The sequence below is a fragment of the Chondrus crispus genome, genomic scaffold (genome assembly GCF_000350225.1).
Source record: "Chondrus crispus Stackhouse genomic scaffold, scaffold_78, whole genome shotgun sequence".
NCBI lineage: Eukaryota > Rhodophyta > Florideophyceae > Gigartinales > Gigartinaceae > Chondrus > Chondrus crispus.
The window spans coordinates 207,608-227,948 of record NW_005178710.1 but is presented as its reverse complement, the minus strand read 5'-3'; the positions used below and the strand labels follow the sequence as shown (position 1 = coordinate 227,948).

The following is a 20,341-nucleotide window of genomic DNA, read 5'->3' as shown; positions in this document are numbered from 1 at the left end:
TGCCGCTCCCCTTAATAGGAAGACGAGCAAGGATCACCCCTTCGAACTAGGAGTCCTATCCGATTCGGAATATGAGGCCATTGCCGAGCTAAAGAAGAGGCTGGTCTCACCGCCCATCTTGGCTCTACCCCGTCACGGTTACAAGTAAACACTCGACACGGACGCATGTGCGTACCAAGTGGGGTGTTCCCTGCTGCAAGACCAACCGAACGGAGACAAGTTACCGATTGGCTACTGGAGCTGTAGTCTCACGGATGCTGAGAAGAATTACATGAAGACCGAGAAAGAGTGCCTTGCAGTCGTCTGGAACATCCTGGCATTACGCCCTTACCTGTACGGTGCCACATTCAAGCTCCGAACGGACCATGAGGCCCTCCGGTGGGTCCTTAATTTGGCGGACAGCTCCGGCCGGCTCGCCCGCCGGCGGTTACGCCTGGCGGAGTACAACTACGACGTACAATACCGGCTGGGTGTCAAACACCAATTAGCGGATGGGGTATCTCGCCTCCGGATGGACAAAGGGGAAACCGCCGGGGTAGACGACGAATTCCCGTGCTTCGTCGTTCAGGTGTCAAGACAGGACCCTAACGTGGGGCCCGTCGGTATTGAATGGGCCCCACCTACCGAACGGAGTCCTGAGAATACGCGAGAGAGGCCCCAGGCCCTTGCCGTAACTCCCGAACAAACGGACGTATCGTCCTTGTCGGTTGAGGAATTTATCCAACCACAGGCGGTGCACCAGTTCTGCATCCATGCCGCCCGGACCGTCGGAGAGCCAGAGTCATAGTATGACGTGGACCGTTACGGTTTCCTGGTGCGGAGGTCCCCTCTTGATGGGACACTGCAACGCGTCGTCCCGAAACGGTTAGGGGCCAAGGTACTGTATTTGGCACACCCCCCGAGGTTGGCCAGACATCCTGGTGGGACCAGGATGTACGATACCCTGAGAAGGGAGTACTACTGGCCCCACATGGCCAACAACGTGTACTCCACCGTACGGAACTGTCAATCGTGCTCTGCGACACGGAGCACGATTGTACGTCATCAAAAGGACATAAAACTATTCCCCGCTGCCGGACCCTTGGAGTTTGTCGCAATGGACCTCCTGGGTCCGTTACCGAAGACCGCACATGGGAATCAGTTCGTCCTTGTGATTACCGACCTGTTCTCCAAGCTCACGTGCAGTATCGCGCTTCGTACGACAACGGCAGGCGTGATGGCTAACGCATTCCTGGACAACTGAGTGTACGTCTACGGAGCACCACAGTACGTCCTTACCGATAACGGTCCGCAATTTGCGGCGAAGTTCTTCGACGCCGTGTGCGCGCTGCTAGGGATATGTCACTATTTGATGACAGCCTACCACCAGCAAGCTAATGGGCAGACCGAACGGTTTAATAAGACCATCGTACAGAGGCTCCGACATTATGTCGAGGAGCACCAGCGAGACTGGGACGACTTCCCCAAGCCTCTGACGTATGCTTATAACATACAAGTCCACCTGGTGTTGACAAGACAACCGTCCGGATTAACCGTCGTGGGTACAGCGCCCCAGGCTGCGGGCGTCGCCCATGACGACCCACGTACTCCTGGAAGTACAAGCGGGCGACTCTTCGCAAGCTTCGGGATGTCCTCGACAGTGCGCGGGTAAAGATGACCGCGGCCCAGAAGCGGTATAAGGAGAACTTCGAAAAGAAAGTCCGATTCCGACCGGTAATACAACAGGGCGACCAAGTCTACGTGGATCGTCCTCCCTGAGCCCTCCGAGCGGCTGAACGACGTGGCCGTGACGGACAGGGTCTTGGGACGGACGACATGTCCGTCAAGCTTTTACCGAAGACGGAAGGACCCTTTCGGGTCCGCCAAGCCACGGACACGACCGTTACTGTGGAGGAAGACGGGCTTCCCGTACGATTCAGTATTGACCGCGTCATGCAGATGCCGTGGGGCCCGGGGGACTGGACCATGCCTACAGGAGGCATAAGGGCCCCTTCCGAACGGATTAACCCTCCCCATGGGGACGGTGCTAATACCCCCGAAGAGTTCGTCGTCGAGCGTCTCGTAGCGCATCGCGACACCCCTACCGGTTTGGAATACAAAGTGCGGTGGTATGGCTACACCCCCGCGGATGATACATTCGAACCCGCGGAGGGCCTACCACAAGCCTTTATCGATCGGTATTGGCAAACCCACCGAGCTTAAAATTCCGCTCGGTGGAGCAAGCTAAGAAAGGGGGTCTCCCGGATACTGTACCGGTTGAGACCACCGGCATGGAGGGCATGCGGGGGGCGGAAGTCGACTACGGGAACATCACTACCGCTCGGAACTATACGCACTACGATGGGCTTTACACCCTCTAAACTACGGCTGGCAGTCGACTCCATCACCCCCGAACTAAGGGCCTGAGTTACAAAATTGGCCAGCCCTCCGGGGAGGTGCCGTGTGTCAAATGCTGTACACGCCGCCTATCAGGCGTGTAATCCGAGACGGTGAAGTCCAGGGACCTCAGGGGGATCGCCTAGGTCACTAGATGTCCCCCGAGGTCGACCATGGTCGACGATGGGGAGCTACGGCACGCTCGCGGTGCCCAAGATAAATACCGTCTCGGATACCTGCAGCGGCGGCACGACCCTCGACACGTGGCAAAAATTGCCAAATGTGATTCCCGTACTGGTGGTGACCTGCGGCAAAAATCCGGGGACCAAATTGTGAGGGGTGACACCGTTCGGTTCGGCAATTAAGTCGAAGTTCGGGCTACGTTTGAGCCCCTAGCGGGCTCAATAAAACTCGTAGTCCACTTCCGAGAACGGCATCGTGCTTATCGCGTCAAGTCGGACCCGGGAGTATCAACTCTAAAAAGGCGGTCATGGCGAGGTGTCAACCGATTTGGAAACGAGATCAATTGTTATTGGTTTCTAGTGGTTTTTACACTTTCCAAATCGGGGTCGTCGGCGAAATTGCCTGCGGCGCACCAGTACGCGCCACGGAAAGGGACCTAACGAGGCCAGGGGGGTCTCCCCGCAACCACAATGGTCGAGACCCCTGCGTACTGTACGCGCCGGTGGAAAAGATGGGCGTCCGAGTTGGCAAAATGGCCAGCCCTCCGGGGGAGTGGCGTGCATCGGTACGTTGGCACCACTACCCCGGAGGAGCGCCTGCTTATGGGGAGACGCTGTAGCCCTCCGGGTAGGGCCTGGGTCTGTACCTGGCGCTCTGCAAAGCGGTGCGCAACCGAACGGTACCCTCCAGGGACCTCCAGGGGAGCGCTCAGGTCCATGAGCACCTCAAGAGGCCGACCGTGGATGATAGAGGATGGGGACGAGCCGCCGTGAGGCCATGCCGTCTTCAAACCCAATCACCGACACGGAATGGCCCGGGGTACAGTACATGTGGTGCATACGGTACTGTACCCGATGGCCGCAGCCAATGACGGCGCACGGCGGCGCATGGGTAGCTGTTCAGAACGCCTCCGATTTGGAGGACCACCCAATCTGAGCTCGTCAAAAAGGCAAAAAGCCACTCCCTGAACGGAAAAATCAGGCGTATTTTACCTAGAAAAAGGCCGATTTTCCGTGAAGGAAAACGCAGTGGCATCAGACCGGGAGGGGGGCGCCCTGCACGTACCGACCACCGGAGCTGCGCCTACTCCCGCGCGCACGCTTGGAGAGTCGACGAGGCCTCCCCTCATGGAGGTCCGCGCAGGCAAGGAGAGACGAGACGGAGAAGGCAGATGTTTTATTGGGGTACTATCGGGTTGGGAACTACCGTCACGGAATAGCGCCTATTTGAGTTTCGCGCGCTTGGGCGAGCGGACGCCCTCGGCCAAACCGTCAGGGGCCCCGCCATGCTCGCCCCAGAAGACGGATTGGTGAAACCTGGCGCAGGTGGCATCTCGGCCCCGCGCTTGCGGCGCCCGGAGATGACTCGACCGAGCTGATCAATTGTTGACGCAGCCGTCCGGACGAGGGTCGCACCCTCTGCGGCCTCGCTCTCCAAAATTGAGAGCTGACGGCGCGCCTCCGCAAGTTCTGCGTGACGTTGGCGCAAGGTGTGGAGCCACTAGCGAGCGGCCACGAGCGCATCCGTCACGGTTGAAGGCACCTCGAGGTTCTCGTACGAACATGCGTACTGTAGAACCGCGAAGGCACCTATTTCCGCCTCGGGACGAAACCCGGCGGGTGATGGCGGCATGGGCTGGGATGACCCGCCCGCTGCTGGCGGGGACCGTATCGGATTCTCACTCGTCGCGGAAGAGGACGAGGCGGCCGGCGGAGGCTCCGCCCCGCCCACAACCGGCGGAAGCCGTGTCGGATCCCGGTCCTCCCTCGACGAAGGTGAGCGCGCCGGCAGAGGCCCCGCGTTGGCCCAGCGGTCGCGCATGGGAGTGCGCGCTCCGACCCCAAGTCGGGAGGTCCACGCAGCCGAGGAACTGTCGCTTGGGGAACCCAGGTAGGGCGCCAATGTCGCTGCCACGCCGCGAACTGGCAGTGGCCCGAGCGGAGAACTGCTATCCAGCGAAGGCGGCAGAGACTCTGTCTTCCAAGACGGAATTTCCGACCCGGTCACCCCGGCGAATGGCAACCTGGGAGCCTCACCAGCCCCCAAGGGGGTCTCGTCGGCAATCTCGACGACCTCCACCGGGCCCAGCGGGGGTGGTGGGGGCCTCTTCATTTCTTCGTGGACCTCCGTGGCCCTGTAGGCGGATCCAATGGGGCACTGAGTGCCTCCTCGACTACCACCGAGGTGGGGAGCTGGGGTAAATTCGGTAAGGTCTCCTGCGGGGGAGCGGGACCCATTGAGCCCCACTCCCTTCCAAGTCCGTTGAGGTGCGATACCGCCGGCAGCCCCGCTTGGGCGGGTATCGCCGTGGGGGCCTCCTCGAGAGGGAGACCTGGTGACCCCAATATGACCGACTGGTCGCGGTTTTCATGAGGACCCTCCGGTTCTTCCTCCCCACGCCGAGGCATGTGAGGGATGAACCCGGTACGGTAATCGTACGAGATAAAGTCTGCGTCGTCCCTTTACGGCCGGTGAAGGGTGAATTCCAAGAGCTGATCGGTGTAGTCGGCTATCCCCATCGATCGGATCAATGCAACCAAAGACGGTTGCAGGCGGACGAGCACGCCCGGGAAGGGTTGATGCCGGCGCGCGTCCAGGCGCGGGACGGGACAGCGCGTGAAGAACGGCATCCCCTCGCACACCGCACGGAGGAAGCAGTGGCGCACGACAGCTGCCCACTCTGACAGCGTGATGGCACGGACCAGCGCTCGCTGCTGGTTATCCACTGCGGTCCGAGAGCCTGAAAGCCACCGTGAGGCGACGTACGCCATCACAATGGGCGTCGGCACGCAGAGGTGCTCGGGCGCCTCAAAATCGGACCAGTCGGTGGGCAGGTGCGGATAGAACTTCGACCGCGCTTGGACTGGCACGGAGAAGAATTCCGTCCAGTGCCAGAGGTAGAAGAAGAAATCCATACCTCGCCAGCAGAGGCGGCTCTCCAGTGCGGCGTCTTCGCCTCACCGGCGACGGTTGGCGACGCTGTACCAATCCTATATCAGGCGGGGGAAGGCCACCAACCGAGCATGGGGGACCGCTTGGTCCGCACGGCTGAACCGGGCGAGCAACGGCAACAGGGCCTTGTGGTACCCCACCTCCTCGGGGCAGCGGACATACATGATGTCACTTCCTGAGTCGGCCAAAACCCGACACGGCGAATGGCGTCAGCGGTCGATCCAGGCCTCGCCTTGGGTCCGCCGACCTTCGTGGCGTTTCACCGACCGGCTGCGGGCCCCACGTTTAACGGGGATCGGCGCAAACCGCGCCGCGTCGAGGTACCGATGGAAACGCCTACTGTACTCCGTGACAGTTAGCGGGGGCTCCGGAGCGGCAGATGGCCGCCCCGTGCGCAGCCAGCGGTGGTCGAGTTCTTGACCGGGGAACGCCCGGCGGGCCATCTCTCGTAGACTCATTGCCCGATTGGCTCGCACACCGCGGTTCCTCCGGGGCCTTCTGATCACCGTTGAACGGTCCGCCCTGTCGAGCGGGTCAGGAGAGGCCGGTGTTACCGTTGCTGCTCTCAACCGACGCACCGCTCGGGTGGACGACGGGAGACGCGGTACGGGGGTACTCCGCAGCGGTCTCAGTATGGGAGAGCGGGGCGGTGTCGCCTCAGCCCTCGACCGTACCGCCGGCGGATCCACCGCCGGAACCGTCGGGTTATTCACCTGTTCTGACATCGGTGAGATAACAAGGACAGAAGAAGTTGTAGGAGTAGCTCGTACCGTCTGGTTGGGAAGAGATGAGGCTAGTACGGATGAGGGTCGATCGCATGAGGGAGACGGAGTCTCGACCGCATGGGAATCCTCGCCCGGCTTATATAGCCGAGCGAAAGACCGCCGAGCTGCCCGACCGGGGCGCCGGCGATTGCCCATTACGGAAGAAGTGAACGCGGTGCGATCGTCGGCCAGGAAGGCGGCGGCAGATACCGATAACGGAATAGACGTGCCAAGCACGGTCGTCGGGACGGCTTGCAGGGGAGATACGAAACCCGACCGGTCGGCACGAGGACGTGCCGTCACTTAAGACGGGGGGTCTGTGGTACCATTGCCAAGTGGCGCTACTGTACTAGGCGGGCGCCAGGGGCCTCGCCAAGTACAGTAGTACGATGTTAACCGATACGGTGCATACACGGCCACACGTGTAGATGTGGCCACGTGAGAGTCCACGTGTAGTTAGTGACACCAGCTAGTGCAGGTGTACACGTGGTGCGCGACCGATCGGTGGGTTAGTACAGTAATCATTTTTAGTTACCGTACAAGTGGGCTCCGTGCGCGCTTCGCGCGCCGAGCCAAGAAAGCGTGGAGGAACACTATTTGGGAAGGATGGCAATGACAAGATGTAAAGACAATGGCGTTTACTTTTTTTGGTAACTACTGAAGGACCTCGGGGTACACTATGTTTCGCGTTGTTTCATTGGACTCTCGAGTGAGGACAGTGACGTTGCCTGGGTGAGTAGTCCTTGATAGTGCGACGTAGAGTTGACCGTGCGAGAAGCAGTGATCTCGTAAGTCGAGACCAATGCGGCCACCGAAGGATTGGCCTTGCGCTTTGTTCGTTGTAAGGGCGAAGCACGTGCGAATGGGGAACTGCGTTCGGGTGAAGCCAGGGATGGGAAAGTTGTCGTCTCCTGGTCCGCAGGGCATTCGAGGAAGACACAGTCTGTTGCCTTGGTGTGACCCGGTGGTAACGCGTAGAAAGAGCAGGTTGTTGGCCATGTTCTCGATGACATATCGCGCGCCGTTGACGTGACCGGTAGCGGGATCGAGATTGCGCAGAAGCATGACGATGAAGCATTTCTTGAGCTTGAGCTTGTGGTCTGGTAGAGCAGATCCGGCGGTCAAGGTGTTGAGCATTTCTGTGGGATAGATTAGCGCGTTGGTGTCTTCGTTGTCGACCTTGTCTGCGCTCAAATACGTTCGATACGATCCCAGAATCATGTTGCCGATGACCTCGTTGACTTCCTCGAGCGGCCTGTTCTTTGTGGTGAGTATAACGCGCTTGGTGAGCCAGGCAGGGTCGGCGTGATTGTCTCGAATCCCTTGGAAGACCTTGAGGCATAAATTGCGGATGGTATGCTCGAACGCAACGGACTGTGGTAGTGAGATCCATTCCAGGCGCTGTTCGGCGTTAATTCTGCCTTCCCCGACGCTGAGGAGGAACTCTGGAAAGTTGAGAGCCTCCACATCTGCTGCAGGGTCCGCTCGGAGAGCAGCAAGGCGCATGTTCTCGGTAAGGCGCAGGAATCGGCACTCTCGATACAGCGGGGAAGCCTTGACGCACGCGCTCACGATTTGACCTCGGGACCCGCCCGGAACGACGGGAAGGATTTGTCTAAAGTCTCCAGCGAGCACGAGGAACTTTCCTCCGAAGGGCCGGTCGGTTTGCATCAAGTCGCGAAGGGAGCGATCGACAGTCTCAATGCAATGTCGATGGAACATGAAGATCTCGTCCCATATGATGAGATCGACTTGTTGCAGTGTACGGCCAGTGTCGGAGTTTGCGGAGAAGCTGCACGTGCTGTCGGCAGATACAGGAATGGGAATCTTGAACACGGAATGAGCGGTGCGTCCACCGTCGAGCAACACAGCAGCAACAGCAGACGTAGCGACAGCGATGACTTGCTTACGGCGCGTACGAAGGAAGTCTTGAATGGCGCTGAGCACGAATGTTTTGCCTGTTCCGCCAGGAGCATCGAGGAAGAAGAGACGACCACTTCGTGTCGGCATAGAAGGTCCCGCCACGGCGCTTGAGGATCCTTGAAGCAATGCAAAGACGGATACGCCTGGAAGCATGGAGCCCACTATTTCGTCAAAGGCATGGCGTTGATTTGTGTTCAACAGCGGCAACGACGTCTGTAGTCGCTCTTCCGACTGCTGCGCTCTAGCTTCGGGGGTCTCGATCTCGTTTTGCTGTTCCAAAGCGGGAAGGCTGTCATTGGGCAGTGGGAGTCCAAAGTTTGCGAGTGTCCAGTCGGAACGCACGATCTGCAGGGCCTCCTGTACCTCTCGAAGCACGTAAGATGTGGCGTGGTGATCATCGCGAAGCTGCTGTCTTCGAATAGGTTGTCCGCGTGCACGATTGCGAATATCGGTGAGAAACATGTCCAGGTGGTCGTTCCACAGCGAGAGAGGGTCCGAAGGCTGGCAGTGTGCCAGAATCGTAGCAAACAGATGAGAAAGAGGAACGAAGCTTGACCGGAATGAATCTCGGATTGCGTGCTTCCACTCGGCATCGTCGGCCAGCAAACCGAGTAGTAAGCAAGCTTGTCGGAAGCTGGTGCACTGCTCGCCGTCGATATTTCGCAAGTTCTCGAAGGATGTTGCACCTGGCACTTGTGTGAGGAGGAGGCGAAGAAAGTAGCGCTCACCCTCCCTCGGACTGACAGTGTAGATTCGACCGACTACGTTGACACCTGTACCACTGAAATCGTAGGCTTCCTCTTCGCTGCTGGCGTTCCGTCTTCGCAGGGTTGCTCTTGGACTCCATGACTTGGTGTGTGTCTTCCACGTAAAGTACCTTGGAAACTTGTAGTACCGAATATGCCGCGCGCTTGGGTACTTCTCGTTGGCTTTAAACCACTCGGTCAGCTTCGTGCCTGTTGCTGGTCGAAGCGCCGCCTCCTGCTCTCGCCCTTCCTCAAAGTAAACCGTGTGGTGGTTGGGCAGATGCACTGCAAGCCTGACTACTGGAGGATTGCGGTCTACAATGTCAAAGGAGAATAACCTCCATGCGGCCTCCGATGCCGAAACGTATCTGGCATCTTGGAAGTTGGAGATCTCGTCGTAGCGCTCGTTCTCGGCAGTGATTTCCATGGTCACTCGGTCTTGTCCCTTGCACACATACTTGAAGAGGTACTTGATTCCGCCAACGCGTGACACGCAGAGTTCAACATTCAAATGGCAAGCGAATGAACGTAGAAGCACAGGACTGTGGGGAATGACCCAGGAGTTGTCTACCACGACGGGTTGCTGTCGTCGGCCAATACGGGAGGGTCGCTCGATGGAGACGCCACCTGCAGAGGGTGCCCTTCTTCGGTACGTGATGTAGTACTCACTGTCGGACTGGCTGGTTTCGTGTTTGAACGATTTTGGAAACCCTTTCCTGCAGTACCGCTCGCCCATGCACACGGCTGTTGGATTGTGTTCTCCACATGGATTGTGAATCATATGCTTGAGCACGACCTCTTGGAGTTCTGGATCTTGGGCAGACGGGATCTCGGCAGAGATAATGCGGTCGACGTTTTCGGGAGTACGCAGATCATTCTTGGAGACTTCATCTAGGAAAAATACAACGTGAGCGTGGGGAAGACCGCGTTTCTGAAACTCGATGACTCGTACATGGGCAACAACGGTTCCGAATACTTCTTCGTTGATGACCAAGGACATGAGATCTTTCATTTTGAGACGAAACACACGTGCGCACAGATCCGGTCTGTCCTGAGGCGTTTGGTTCGGCAGTAGGGCTCTTGTGATCTCCGGCCAGCTTGGATTGCATGTCATGGTGAGGAAGATGTCCGGGTGGCCAATTTGGTTCGATATAGCAATGATGTCGTGCATCTGCTGCCTCATATAGCGGTCACCTCCAATGTACGTGGAAGGGAGAATGAACAGTCGTCCCGCACGCACGGCATCGGCTTCATCTTCAGCACGACGGGAGTCTCCTAGGCTGTCGCGCAGTGAGGTGTAGTCGGCGGCTCGAAGTTGTGTCTGGTTGTGGCGGAGATAAGAAAGCCTTTCTGCCTCCACTTTGCAGAACTGGTCAACCAAGTATTGCTGAAAGAGTCGTGCTGCGTGCAAGATTGTGCTGAACTCGCCTGATCTTTCGAACAAATGCCATCCGTAGTACATCATCGGAGTAATCTTGGTACGTCTGCCGTCTTGAACACTGGAGAATCGAAGCTCTGGATACCATCCATCTCTACCGTTCGGGAACAAAAGCACGTAACTCAATGGATCGTATGCGCGATGACTGACTGAAATCGGATCCAGCACTTCGTTCCCGTTACTGTTCAGAGTCCCTCTCCTGCGCACGACGATATCTCTTCGCCCAATCTCTCCGTCTTCATTTCCAGGGATCAATGCGGCGACTTCAGAAGCTTCGGGACCATTGTACCGGCGCACGTGCTCATGACTTGGCCTGCGGTCGGCATGGATGACCATCTGGTACGTGGCAGGACAGTTGTTGTGAGGAGATTGAGCCCATTCTCGCATACACAGAAACGTCTGCACGTAGGGGTTGCATTCGTGCAGCATGTGTGTCAGTTGCGTCATCAGTGCCTCTTCCAGTTGTCTAGAGGTTCCAAGCCTTGTGCGCGTCTGGGTGGCGTAGTCAGTGTCATGAATGTAAACGGAAGCATAGGAAGGCGCCCGCCCTTCGGATGGCATCATGGGACCCATGTAATGGTACATCCCGCCCTGCATCGTCATTGTGGGGTTAAAATTAGAAGGACCGGGACCTCTGTTCACCCATTTGGCGACCACGGATGCCATCGATAGCGCTACATTGTATGCTCGAATGTTCTTACGGAAGCTGCAGGCCCTTGGAGTATCATCGATGAGAAGAGAGCGCAGAAGAGCTGGCGGGTCGGGGAGAAGCGGCAATGACAGCTTCCCCTTCCCACAGCATGTGGAAAAATGGGCCTTGCGGCAGAGCTGCTCCCGATGCGTTCTTGGACGAAATGCAGAGCTTTGCAGTGCGAACACTCAACACGGATCATGCCGAGATCGCGGTACGAAGGAAAGGACTCGGGTAGTGGAGGGAAGAGCTGTCGAGAGGCACTTCGAGCCTGGCGGTCGGATCTTTGCCGCGCAGCAATGACGGGGGATATATCCACAGCTCTCGCTTGTCGCATTGCCAAGCGATTCGACTCCTGTCTCGAAGATATCATTGGAGTATTTTCCTCGGCTCGGCCTCTTTGCGTTGCAATAAGATTCGATTCTCGCCGCCCCTCACGAATAGGAGTACATTCCTCCGCTCTAGTGCCTCGTGTCGCAATGCGATCCGCTTCGCGCCGCGCATTTCGGAGGGGGGTGGTTTCTCCCGCTCTGCGGGCCCTGGCTCTCTCCCTCAGTCGACTGAGACGCTCCTCGCGCTGCTCAGACGTCTCTGCTGCTCTTCGTGCTGCAGCACGTTCACGGTCGGCTTGACGACGCGCTTCCCTCTGAGATTCGGTTTGTTGCCCCGTCCGGATTCTCGCACGGGCTCGACGTGCCTCACGACGTGCTTGAGCGTCAGATTCAGACTCTTGCGCTCTTCTTTCCCTTGCACGCGCGTTTCTTTGCTGCCGTCTTGCTTCTGCCACGTCTTCGCCCGCTGTTCCCGCCATTTATGTTCTGCTTGGCGCGCTAGTGTTATCCCTGCAAGTGCAGCTAGGGTTGACGCAAGTGCGAGGGGTCCGTTGTAGATCGCTATGAGTCGTAGCAAGCAGTCCTCAAAGGTCTAAACGCAACGTCAGCCAGCTAGGTCGTCCGCAAGAGCACTTAGCAAAAGAGTAACAATATAGGGCCTTTAATGTCTTGTACTATCCCGTGATTCAAAAGAACCAAAAACGAAATAGAAATAGAAATAGACTAATGGTCCTAGTATACACAGGGTACAGTATTAATACTCAGAGTACGACCACCTTGTCTATTTCTACTCCCAGGGAGCCCGGTATTAGAAAGAACCTCTTGCAAGGCTCTTCCCGCCGGGGTCGCTATGTACGCGCGCTCCCTTTTCCCTCAGTGCGGTGGTTAGGTTTCCCAAGCCCTAACGGCACCTACACTGGGTCTTCTTGCAGCCTCTATAGTTTGACGGAGGCTGCGTTTGATCTTCGTTGTCGACGTTGAAAACAACGTCAGTCCGACGTCCGCAGATTGCTCTGCGGAGGCCGTTGTTCCGAGCCCGATACTACAACACCAAGAAATGGTGTGCTATCGGATTAGGCTTCCTGCACAGCGGCAGACTACCACGCTTTACTAAAAGCAAAGCGCAATAGCACCTAGGGACTATCCGGATGCCGTCAAGCAATCCGGTAAACTTTTCGCGGGGAATGCCGTATTCAACCCACTACTAAGCCGGCATAGAATCACGATCGCTGCCTTGCCCCGACTCTGGTCACCACGCTACCAGGGAATCGTCACGTGGTGAAAAATTGCTGAAGGTTGTTGAACTCGAAAGCCGGTACTGTGCTGCCGACGTGCCGCTATGTAAAAAAGGTTTCTATTCGTGCGCGCTTTCGCCTCACCGCCACTTGTCACCAGGGGCGCCGCCACGTGTCGCCACTTGTCACCGGCACGCTACTGTAGTGCCGCATTGGTGTAACAGTTCGAAATTCAAAATAAAATTAATTTTACCGCCAGGTGTCGCCATTTGTGACTCGGGGCGCGCCACTTGTCACGCCACGTGTCCCCGTGGCGGCCTGCACTGCGGCCAGGACGCCACGTGTCCCCGTGGCGGCCTGGCCTGCGGCCAGGACGCCCCGCACGTGGCCGCCACTTGTCACCGCGGCGCCGCCCCCGTGCGCCAATGGCAACGCGGGAGCGCAAGGACATACAGACAGACACACAGACAACGATTTTAGTATACAGATAGGTGGATGAGCGGTTTGTGAGAGCGTCTACAGTAGTGTCATATTGATAGGAATCGGCAGGTTGCCATAGGCATCTACCCTTGCTGTGAATGACAGCAACCGCACCGCAATCTTCATGTTGTGTATGTGGGGTGCTCATCTCTCAGGGCCATTCCATTCATCGTGATTGGCAATCACGCAATCACGCAATCACGTCAATAAATAGTGGCTGCTCCCTTGTGGTTGGTTGTTTATATTACGTTTCCTAAAAATTGGTCATGCTCATTACAGAAATAAACGATCGACTTAAAATTAATCTTGTGCTCCAACTTGCAGAAAGACGTTAAATTAATGTCGTGATCGCGTGATTGCGTGATTGCATGATTGCCAATCACGATGAATGGAATGTCCCTCAGTTGTGTGATTATGGGATAGTACACAGCACTCCCAGATGCGAAGGCGCACCAATCGAAGAGTAGGAGTTGTCTTCAGGCTGAGAATGAGGAACGCATCGGTAACCGCGCAATATACGCGGTTCCAGAATGACCCCTGAACCTTGGAAGGAAAAGACGGATATGAGAGCAATGTGGGATACTTTCTTGAGGCATATGAAGCGCCTTGGTACGGACTCACGCTCCGTTGACAGCCTGCTTCGTCAGAAATCGCGGGTTGAAGTGTTTGTGAGCACTTCAGGCCGTCAACTACCATAAAAATGTTCACTACATCGTGGGCACCAATTGTTCTACACCAATTAAGGTCGAAGGTCGTTGCCCAATATCCCTTGCAGTTGCTTTTTTTTCTTCAAGAAAGCAGAAGAGCGTCATTTCCTCGACCGCGCTCAAGTGCAGTGAAATTCAATGTCCTTTTATGCGAAGTTCGCGGAGCGCAACCCAAGCACACCAGCCCAGTTCCAAACGATATCTTAATGCAAGCATCCCTCACAAAGGATATCAAAAATATATTCATATTTAAATAATTTAAATAATTCCTAAAGAATAACTTATTCTTTGGATGGGGAAAAAAGAATAACTTTTTTATTTTCATGAATAATTCTAAATAATTCATGCTAGTTCGACTTGACACTGGAACATTTTTAGATTATACAAGTGGGCTCCGTGCGCGCTTCGCGCGCCGAGCCAAGAAAGCGTGGAGGAACACTATTTGGGAAGGGTGGCAATGAAAAGATGTAAAGACAATGGCGTTTACTTTTTTTGGTAACTACTGAAGGACCTCGGGGTACACTATGTTTCGCGTTGTTTCATTGGACTCTCGAGTGAGGACAGTGACGTTCCCTGGGTGAGTAGTCCTTGATAGTGCGACGTAGAGTTGACCGTGCGAGAAGCAGTGATCTCGTAAGTCGAGACCAATGCGGTCACCGAAGGATTGGCCTTGCGCTTCGTTCGTTGTAAGGGCGAAGCACGTGCGAATGGGGAACTGCGTTCGGGTGAAGCCAGGGATGGGAAATTTGTCGTCTCCTGGTCCGCAGGGCATTCGAGGAAGACACAGTCTGTTGCCTTGGTGTGACCTGGTGGTAACGCGTAGAAAGAGCAGGTTGTTGGTCATGTTCTCGATGACATATCGCGCGCCGTTGACGTGACCGGTAGCGGGATCGAGATTGCGCAGAAGCATGACGTTGAAGCCTTTCTTGAGCTTGAGCTTGTGGTCTGGTAGAGCAGATCCGGCGGTCAAGGTGTTGAGCATTTCTGTGGGATAGATTAGCGCGTTGGTGTCTTCGTTCTCGACCTTGTCTGCGCTCAAATACGTTCGATACGATCCCGGAATCATGTTGCCGATGACCTCGTTGACTTCCTCGAGCGGCCTGTTCTTTGTGGTGAGTATAACGCGCTTGGTGAGCCAGGCAGGGTCGGCGTGATTGTCTCGAATCCCTTGGAAGACCTTGAGGCATAAATTGCGGATGGTGTGCTCGAACGCAACGGACTGTGGTAGTGAGATCCATTCCGGGCGCTGTTCGCCTTGAAGTCTGCCTTCCCCGACGCTGAGGAGGAATTCTGGAAAGTTGAGAGCCTCCACATCTGCTGCAGGGTCCGCTCGGAGAGCAGCAAGGCGCATGTTCTCGGTAAGGCGCAGGAATCGGCACTCTCGATACAGCGGGGAAGCCTTGACGCACGCGCTCACGATTTGACCTCGGGACCCGCCCGTAACGACGGGAAGGATTCGTCTAAAGTCTCCAGCGAGCACGAGGAACTTTCCTCCGAAGGGCCGGTCGGTTTGCATCAAGTCTCGAAGGGAGCGATCGACAGTCTCAATGCAATGTCGATGGCACATGACGATCTCGTCCCATATGATGAGATCGACTTGTTGCAGTGTACGGCCTGTGTCGGAGTTTGCGGAGAAGCTGCACGTGCTTTCGGCAGATACAGGAATGGGAATCTTGAACACGGAATGAGATGTGCGTCCACCGTCGAGCAGCACAGCAGCAACAGCAGACGTAGCGACAGCGATGACCTGCTTACGGCGCGTACGAAGGAAGTTTTGAATGGCTCTGAGCACGAATGTTTGCCTGTTCCGCCAGGAGCATCGAGGAAGAAGAGACGACCACTTCGTGTCGGCATAGGAGGTCCCGCCACGGCGCTTGACGATCCTTGAAGCAATGCAAAGACGGATACGCCTGGAAGCATGGAGCCCACTATTTCGTCAAAGGCATGGCGTTGATTTGTGTTCAACAGCGGCAACGACGTCTGTAGTCGCCCTTCCCACTGCTGCGCTCTAGCTTCGGGGGTCTCGATCTCGTTTTGCTGTTCCAAAGCGGGCAGGCTGTCATCGGGCAGTGGGAGTCCGAAGTTTGCGAGCGTCCAGTCGGATCGCACGGTCTGCAGAGCCTCCTGTACCTCTCGAAGTACGTAAGATGTGGCGTGGTGATCATCGCGAAGCTGCTGTCTTCGAATGGGTTGTCTGCGTGCACGATTGCGAATATCGGTGAGAAACATGTCCAGGTGGTCGTTCCACAGCGAGAGAGGGTCCGAAGGCTGGCAGTGTGCCAGAATCGTAGCAAACAGATGAGAAAGAGGAACGAAGCTTGACCGGAATGAATCTCGGATTGCGTGCTTCCACTCGGCATCGTCGGCCAGCAAACCGAGTCGTAAGCAAGCTTGTCGGAAGCTGGTGCACTGCTCGCCGTCGATATTTCGCAAGTTCTCGAAGGATGTTGCCCCTGGCACTTGTGTGAGGAGGAGGCGAAGAAAGTAGCGCTCACCCTCCCTCGGACTGACAGTGTAGATTCGACCGACTACGTTGGCACCTGTACCACTGAAATCGTAGGCTTCCTCTTCGCTGGTGGCGTTTCGTCTTCGCAGGGTTGCTCTTGGACTCCATGACTTGGTGCGTGTCTTCCATGTAAAGTACCTTGGAAACTTGTGGTACCGAATATGCCGCGCGCTTGGGTACTTCTCGTTGGCTTTAAACCACTCGGTCAGCTTCGTGCCTGTTGCTGGTCGAAGCGCCGCCTCCTGCTCTCGCCCTTCCTCAAAGTAAACCGTGTGGTGGTTGGGCAGATGCACTGCAAGCCTGACTACTGGAGGATTGCGATCTACAATGTCAAAGGAGAATAACCTCCATGCGGCCTCCGATGCCGAAACGTATCTGGCATCTTGGAAGTTGGAGATCTCGTCGTAGCGCTCGTTCTCGGCAGTGATTTCCATGGTCACTCGGTCTTGTCCCTTGCACACATACTTGAAGAGGTACTTGATTCCGCCAACGCGTGACACGCAGAGTTCAACATTCAAATGGCAAGCGAATGAACGTAGAAGCACAGGACTGTGGGGAATGACCCAGGAGTTGTCTACCACGACGGGTTGCTGTCGTCGGCCAATACGGGAGGGTCGCTCGATGGAGACGCCACCTGCAGAGGGTGCCCTTCTTCGGTACGTGATGTAGTACTCACTGTCGGACTGGCTGGTTTCGTGTTTGAACGATTTTGGAAACCCTTTCCTGCAGTACCGCTCGCCCATGCACACGGCTGTTGGATTGTGTTCTCCACATGGATTGTGAATCATATGCTTGAGCACGACCTCTTGGAGTTCTGGATCTTGGGCAGACGGGATCTCGGCAGAGATAATGCGGTCGACGTTTTCGGGAGTACGCAGATCATTCTTGGAGACTTCATCTAGGAAAAATACAACGTGAGCGTGGGGAAGACCGCGTTTCTGAAACTCGATGACTCGTACATGGGCAACAACGGTTCGGAATACTTCTTCGTTGATGACCAAGGACATGAGATCTTTCATTTTCAGACGAAACACACGTGCGCACAGATCCGGTCTGTCCTGAGGCGTTTGGTTCGGCAGTAGGGCTCTTGTGATCTCCGGCCAGCTTGGATTGCATGTCATGGTGAGGAAGATGTCCGGGTGGCCAATTTGGTTCGATATAGCAATGATGTCGTGCATCTGCTGCCTCATATAGCGGTCACCTCCAATGTACGTGGAAGGGAGAATGAACAGTCGTCCCGCACGCACGGCATCGGCTTCATCTTCAGCACGACGGGAGTCTCCTAGGCTGTCGCGCAGTGAGGTGTAGTCGGCGGCTCGAAGTTGTGTCTGGTTGTGGCGGAGATAAGAAAGCCTTTCTGCCTCCACTTTGCAGAACTGGTCAACCAAGTATTGCTGAAAGAGTCGTGCTGCGTGCAAGATTGTGCTGAACTCGCCTGATCTTTCGAACAAATGCCATCCGTAGTACATCATCGGAGTAATCTTGGTACGTCTGCCGTCTTGAACACTGGAGAATCGAAGCTCTGGATACCATCCATCTCTACCGTTCGGGAACAAAAGCACGTAACTCAATGGATCGTATGCGCGATGACTGACTGAAATCGGATCCAGCACTTCGTTCCCGTTACTGTTCAGAGTCCCTCTCCTGCGCACGACGATATCTCTTCGCCCAATCTCTCCGTCTTCATTTCCAGGGATCAATGCGGCGACTTCAGAAGCTTCGGGACCATTGTACCGGCGCACGTGCTCATGACTTGGCCTGCGGTCGGCATGGATGACCATCTGGTACGTGGCAGGACAGTTGTTGTGAGGAGATTGAGCCCATTCTCGCATACACAGAAACGTCTGCACGTAGGGGTTGCATTCGTGCAGCATGTGTGTCAGTTGCGTCATCAGTGCCTCTTCCAGTTGTCTAGAGGTTCCAAGCCTTGTGCGCGTCTGGGTGGCGTAGTCAGTGTCATGAATGTAAACGGAAGCATAGGAAGGCGCCCGCCCTTCGGATGGCATCATGGGACCCATGTAATGGTACATCCCGCCCTGCATCGTCATTGTGGGGTTAAAATTAGAAGGACCGGGACCTCTGTTCACCCATTTGGCGACCACGGATGCCATCGATAGCGCTACATTGTATGCTCGAATGTTCTTACGGAAGCTGCGGGCCCTTGGAGTATCATCGATGAGAAGAGAGCGCAGAAGAGCTGGCGGGTCGGGGAGAAGCGGCAATGACAGCTTCCCCTTCCCACAGCATGTGGAAAAAATGGGCCTTGCGGCAGAGCTGCTCCCGATGCGTTCTTGGACGAAATGCAGAGCTTTGCAGTGTGAACACTCAACACGGATCATGCCGAGATCGCGGTACGAAGGAGAGGACTCGGGTAGTGGAGGGAAGAGCTGTCGAGAGGCACTTCGAGCCTGGCGGTCGGATCTTTGCCGCGCAGCTATGACAGGGGATATATCCACAGCTCTCGCTTGTCGCATTGCCAAGCGATTCGACTCCTGTCTCGAAGATATCATTGGAGTATTTTCCTCGGCTCGGCCTCTTTGCGTTGCAATAAGATTCGATTCTCGCCGCCCCTCACGAATAGGAGTACATTCCTCCGCTCTAGTGCCTCGTGTCGCAATGCGATCCGCTTCGCGCCGCGCATTTCGGAGGGGGGTGGTTTCTCCCGCTCTGCGGGCCCTGGCTCTCTCCCTCAGTCGACTGAGACGCTCCTCGCGCTGCTCAGACGTCTCTGCTGCTCTTCGTGCTGCAGCACGTTCACGGTCGGCTTGACGACGCGCTTCCCTCTGAGATTCGGTTTGTTGCCCCGTCCGGATTCTCGCACGGGCTCGACGTGCCTCACGACGTGCTTGAGCGTCAGATTCAGACTCTTGCGCTCTTCTTTCCCTTGCACGCGCGTTTCTTTGCTGCCGTCTTGCTTCTGCCACGTCTTCGCCCGCTGTTCCCGCCATTTATGTTCTGCTTGGCGCGCTAGTGTTATCCCTGCAAGTGCAGCTAGGGTTGACGCAAGTGCGAGGGGTCCGTTGTAGATCGCTATGAGTCGTAGCAAGCAGTCCTCAAAGGTCTAAACGCAACGTCAGCCAGCTAGGTCGTCCGCAAGAGCACTTAGCAAAAGAGTAACAATATAGGGCCTTTAATGTCTTGTACTATCCCGTGATTCAAAAGAACCAAAAACGAAATAGAAATAGAAATAGACTAATGGTCCTAGTATACACAGGGTACAGTATTAATACTCAGAGTACGACCACCTTGTCTATTTCTACTCCCAGGGAGCCCGGTATTAGAAAGAACCTCTTGCAAGGCTCTTCCCGCTGGGGTCGCTAAGCACGCACGCTCCCTTTTCCCTCAGTGCGGTGGTTAGGTTTTCCAAGCCCTAACGGCACCTACACTGGGTCTTCTTGCAGCCTCTATAGTTTGACGGAGGCTGCGTTTGATCTTCGTTGTCGACGTTGAAAACAACGTCAGTCCGACGTCCGCAGATTGCTCTGCGGAGGCCGTTGTTCCGAGCCCGATACTACAACACCAATAAATGGTGCGCTATCGGATTAGGCTTCCTGCACAGCGGCAGACTACCACGCTTTACTAAAAGCAAAGCGCAATAGCACCTAGGGACTATCCGGATGCCGTTAAGCAATCCGGTAAACTTTTCGCGGGGAATGCCGTATTCAGCCCACTACTAAGCCGGCATAGAATCACGATCGCTGCCTTGCCCAGACCCTGGTCACCACGCTAACAGGGAGCCGTCACGTGGTGAAAATTTGCTGAAGGTTGTTGAACTCGAAAGCAGGTACTGTGCTGCCGACGTGCGGCTATGTAAAAAACGTTTCTATTCGTGCGCGCTTTCGCCTCACCGCCACTTGTCACCAGGGGCGGCGCCACGTGTCGCCACTTGTCACCGGCACGCTACTGTAGTGCCGCATTGGTGTAACAGTTCGAAATTCAAAATAAAATTAATTTTACCGCCAGGTGTCGCCATTTGTGACTCGGGGCGCACCGGTCCACCGCCGGCCT

General features: G+C 55.9%; 3 protein-coding genes across 3 annotated transcripts; 1 reads left to right on the top strand and 2 right to left on the bottom strand.

Annotated features, from left to right (window-relative positions):
- Positions 1-271: 271 nt before the first annotated feature.
- On the top strand, positions 272-1,651 carry CHC_T00007558001 (hypothetical protein). Its single transcript, XM_005711208.1, has 3 exons — positions 272-741; positions 823-1,196; positions 1,260-1,651. Exons 1-3 carry the CDS (start codon positions 272-274, stop codon positions 1,649-1,651), a joined length of 1,236 nt encoding a protein of 411 aa, XP_005711265.1.
- A 5,278-nt stretch (positions 1,652-6,929) lies between these two features.
- Positions 6,930-11,048, bottom strand: CHC_T00009023001 (ATP dependant DNA helicase PIF1). Its single transcript, XM_005711207.1, has 7 exons — positions 9,545-11,048; positions 9,041-9,511; positions 8,636-8,992; positions 8,407-8,563; positions 7,848-8,271; positions 7,344-7,676; positions 6,930-7,277 (listed from the first exon to the last, which is right to left on the bottom strand). Exons 1-7 carry the CDS (start codon positions 11,046-11,048, stop codon positions 6,930-6,932), a joined length of 3,594 nt encoding a protein of 1,197 aa, XP_005711264.1.
- A 3,278-nt stretch (positions 11,049-14,326) lies between these two features.
- CHC_T00009432001 (ATP dependant DNA helicase PIF1) lies at positions 14,327-18,672 on the bottom strand. The gene is made up of 5 exons (XM_005711206.1): positions 17,066-18,672; positions 16,437-16,981; positions 15,736-16,286; positions 14,951-15,667; positions 14,327-14,845 (listed from the first exon to the last, which is right to left on the bottom strand). The coding sequence occupies exons 1-5, from the start codon at positions 18,670-18,672 to the stop codon at positions 14,327-14,329; spliced, it is 3,939 nt and encodes a 1,312-aa protein (XP_005711263.1).
- Between the last annotated feature and the right edge of the window lie 1,669 nt (positions 18,673-20,341).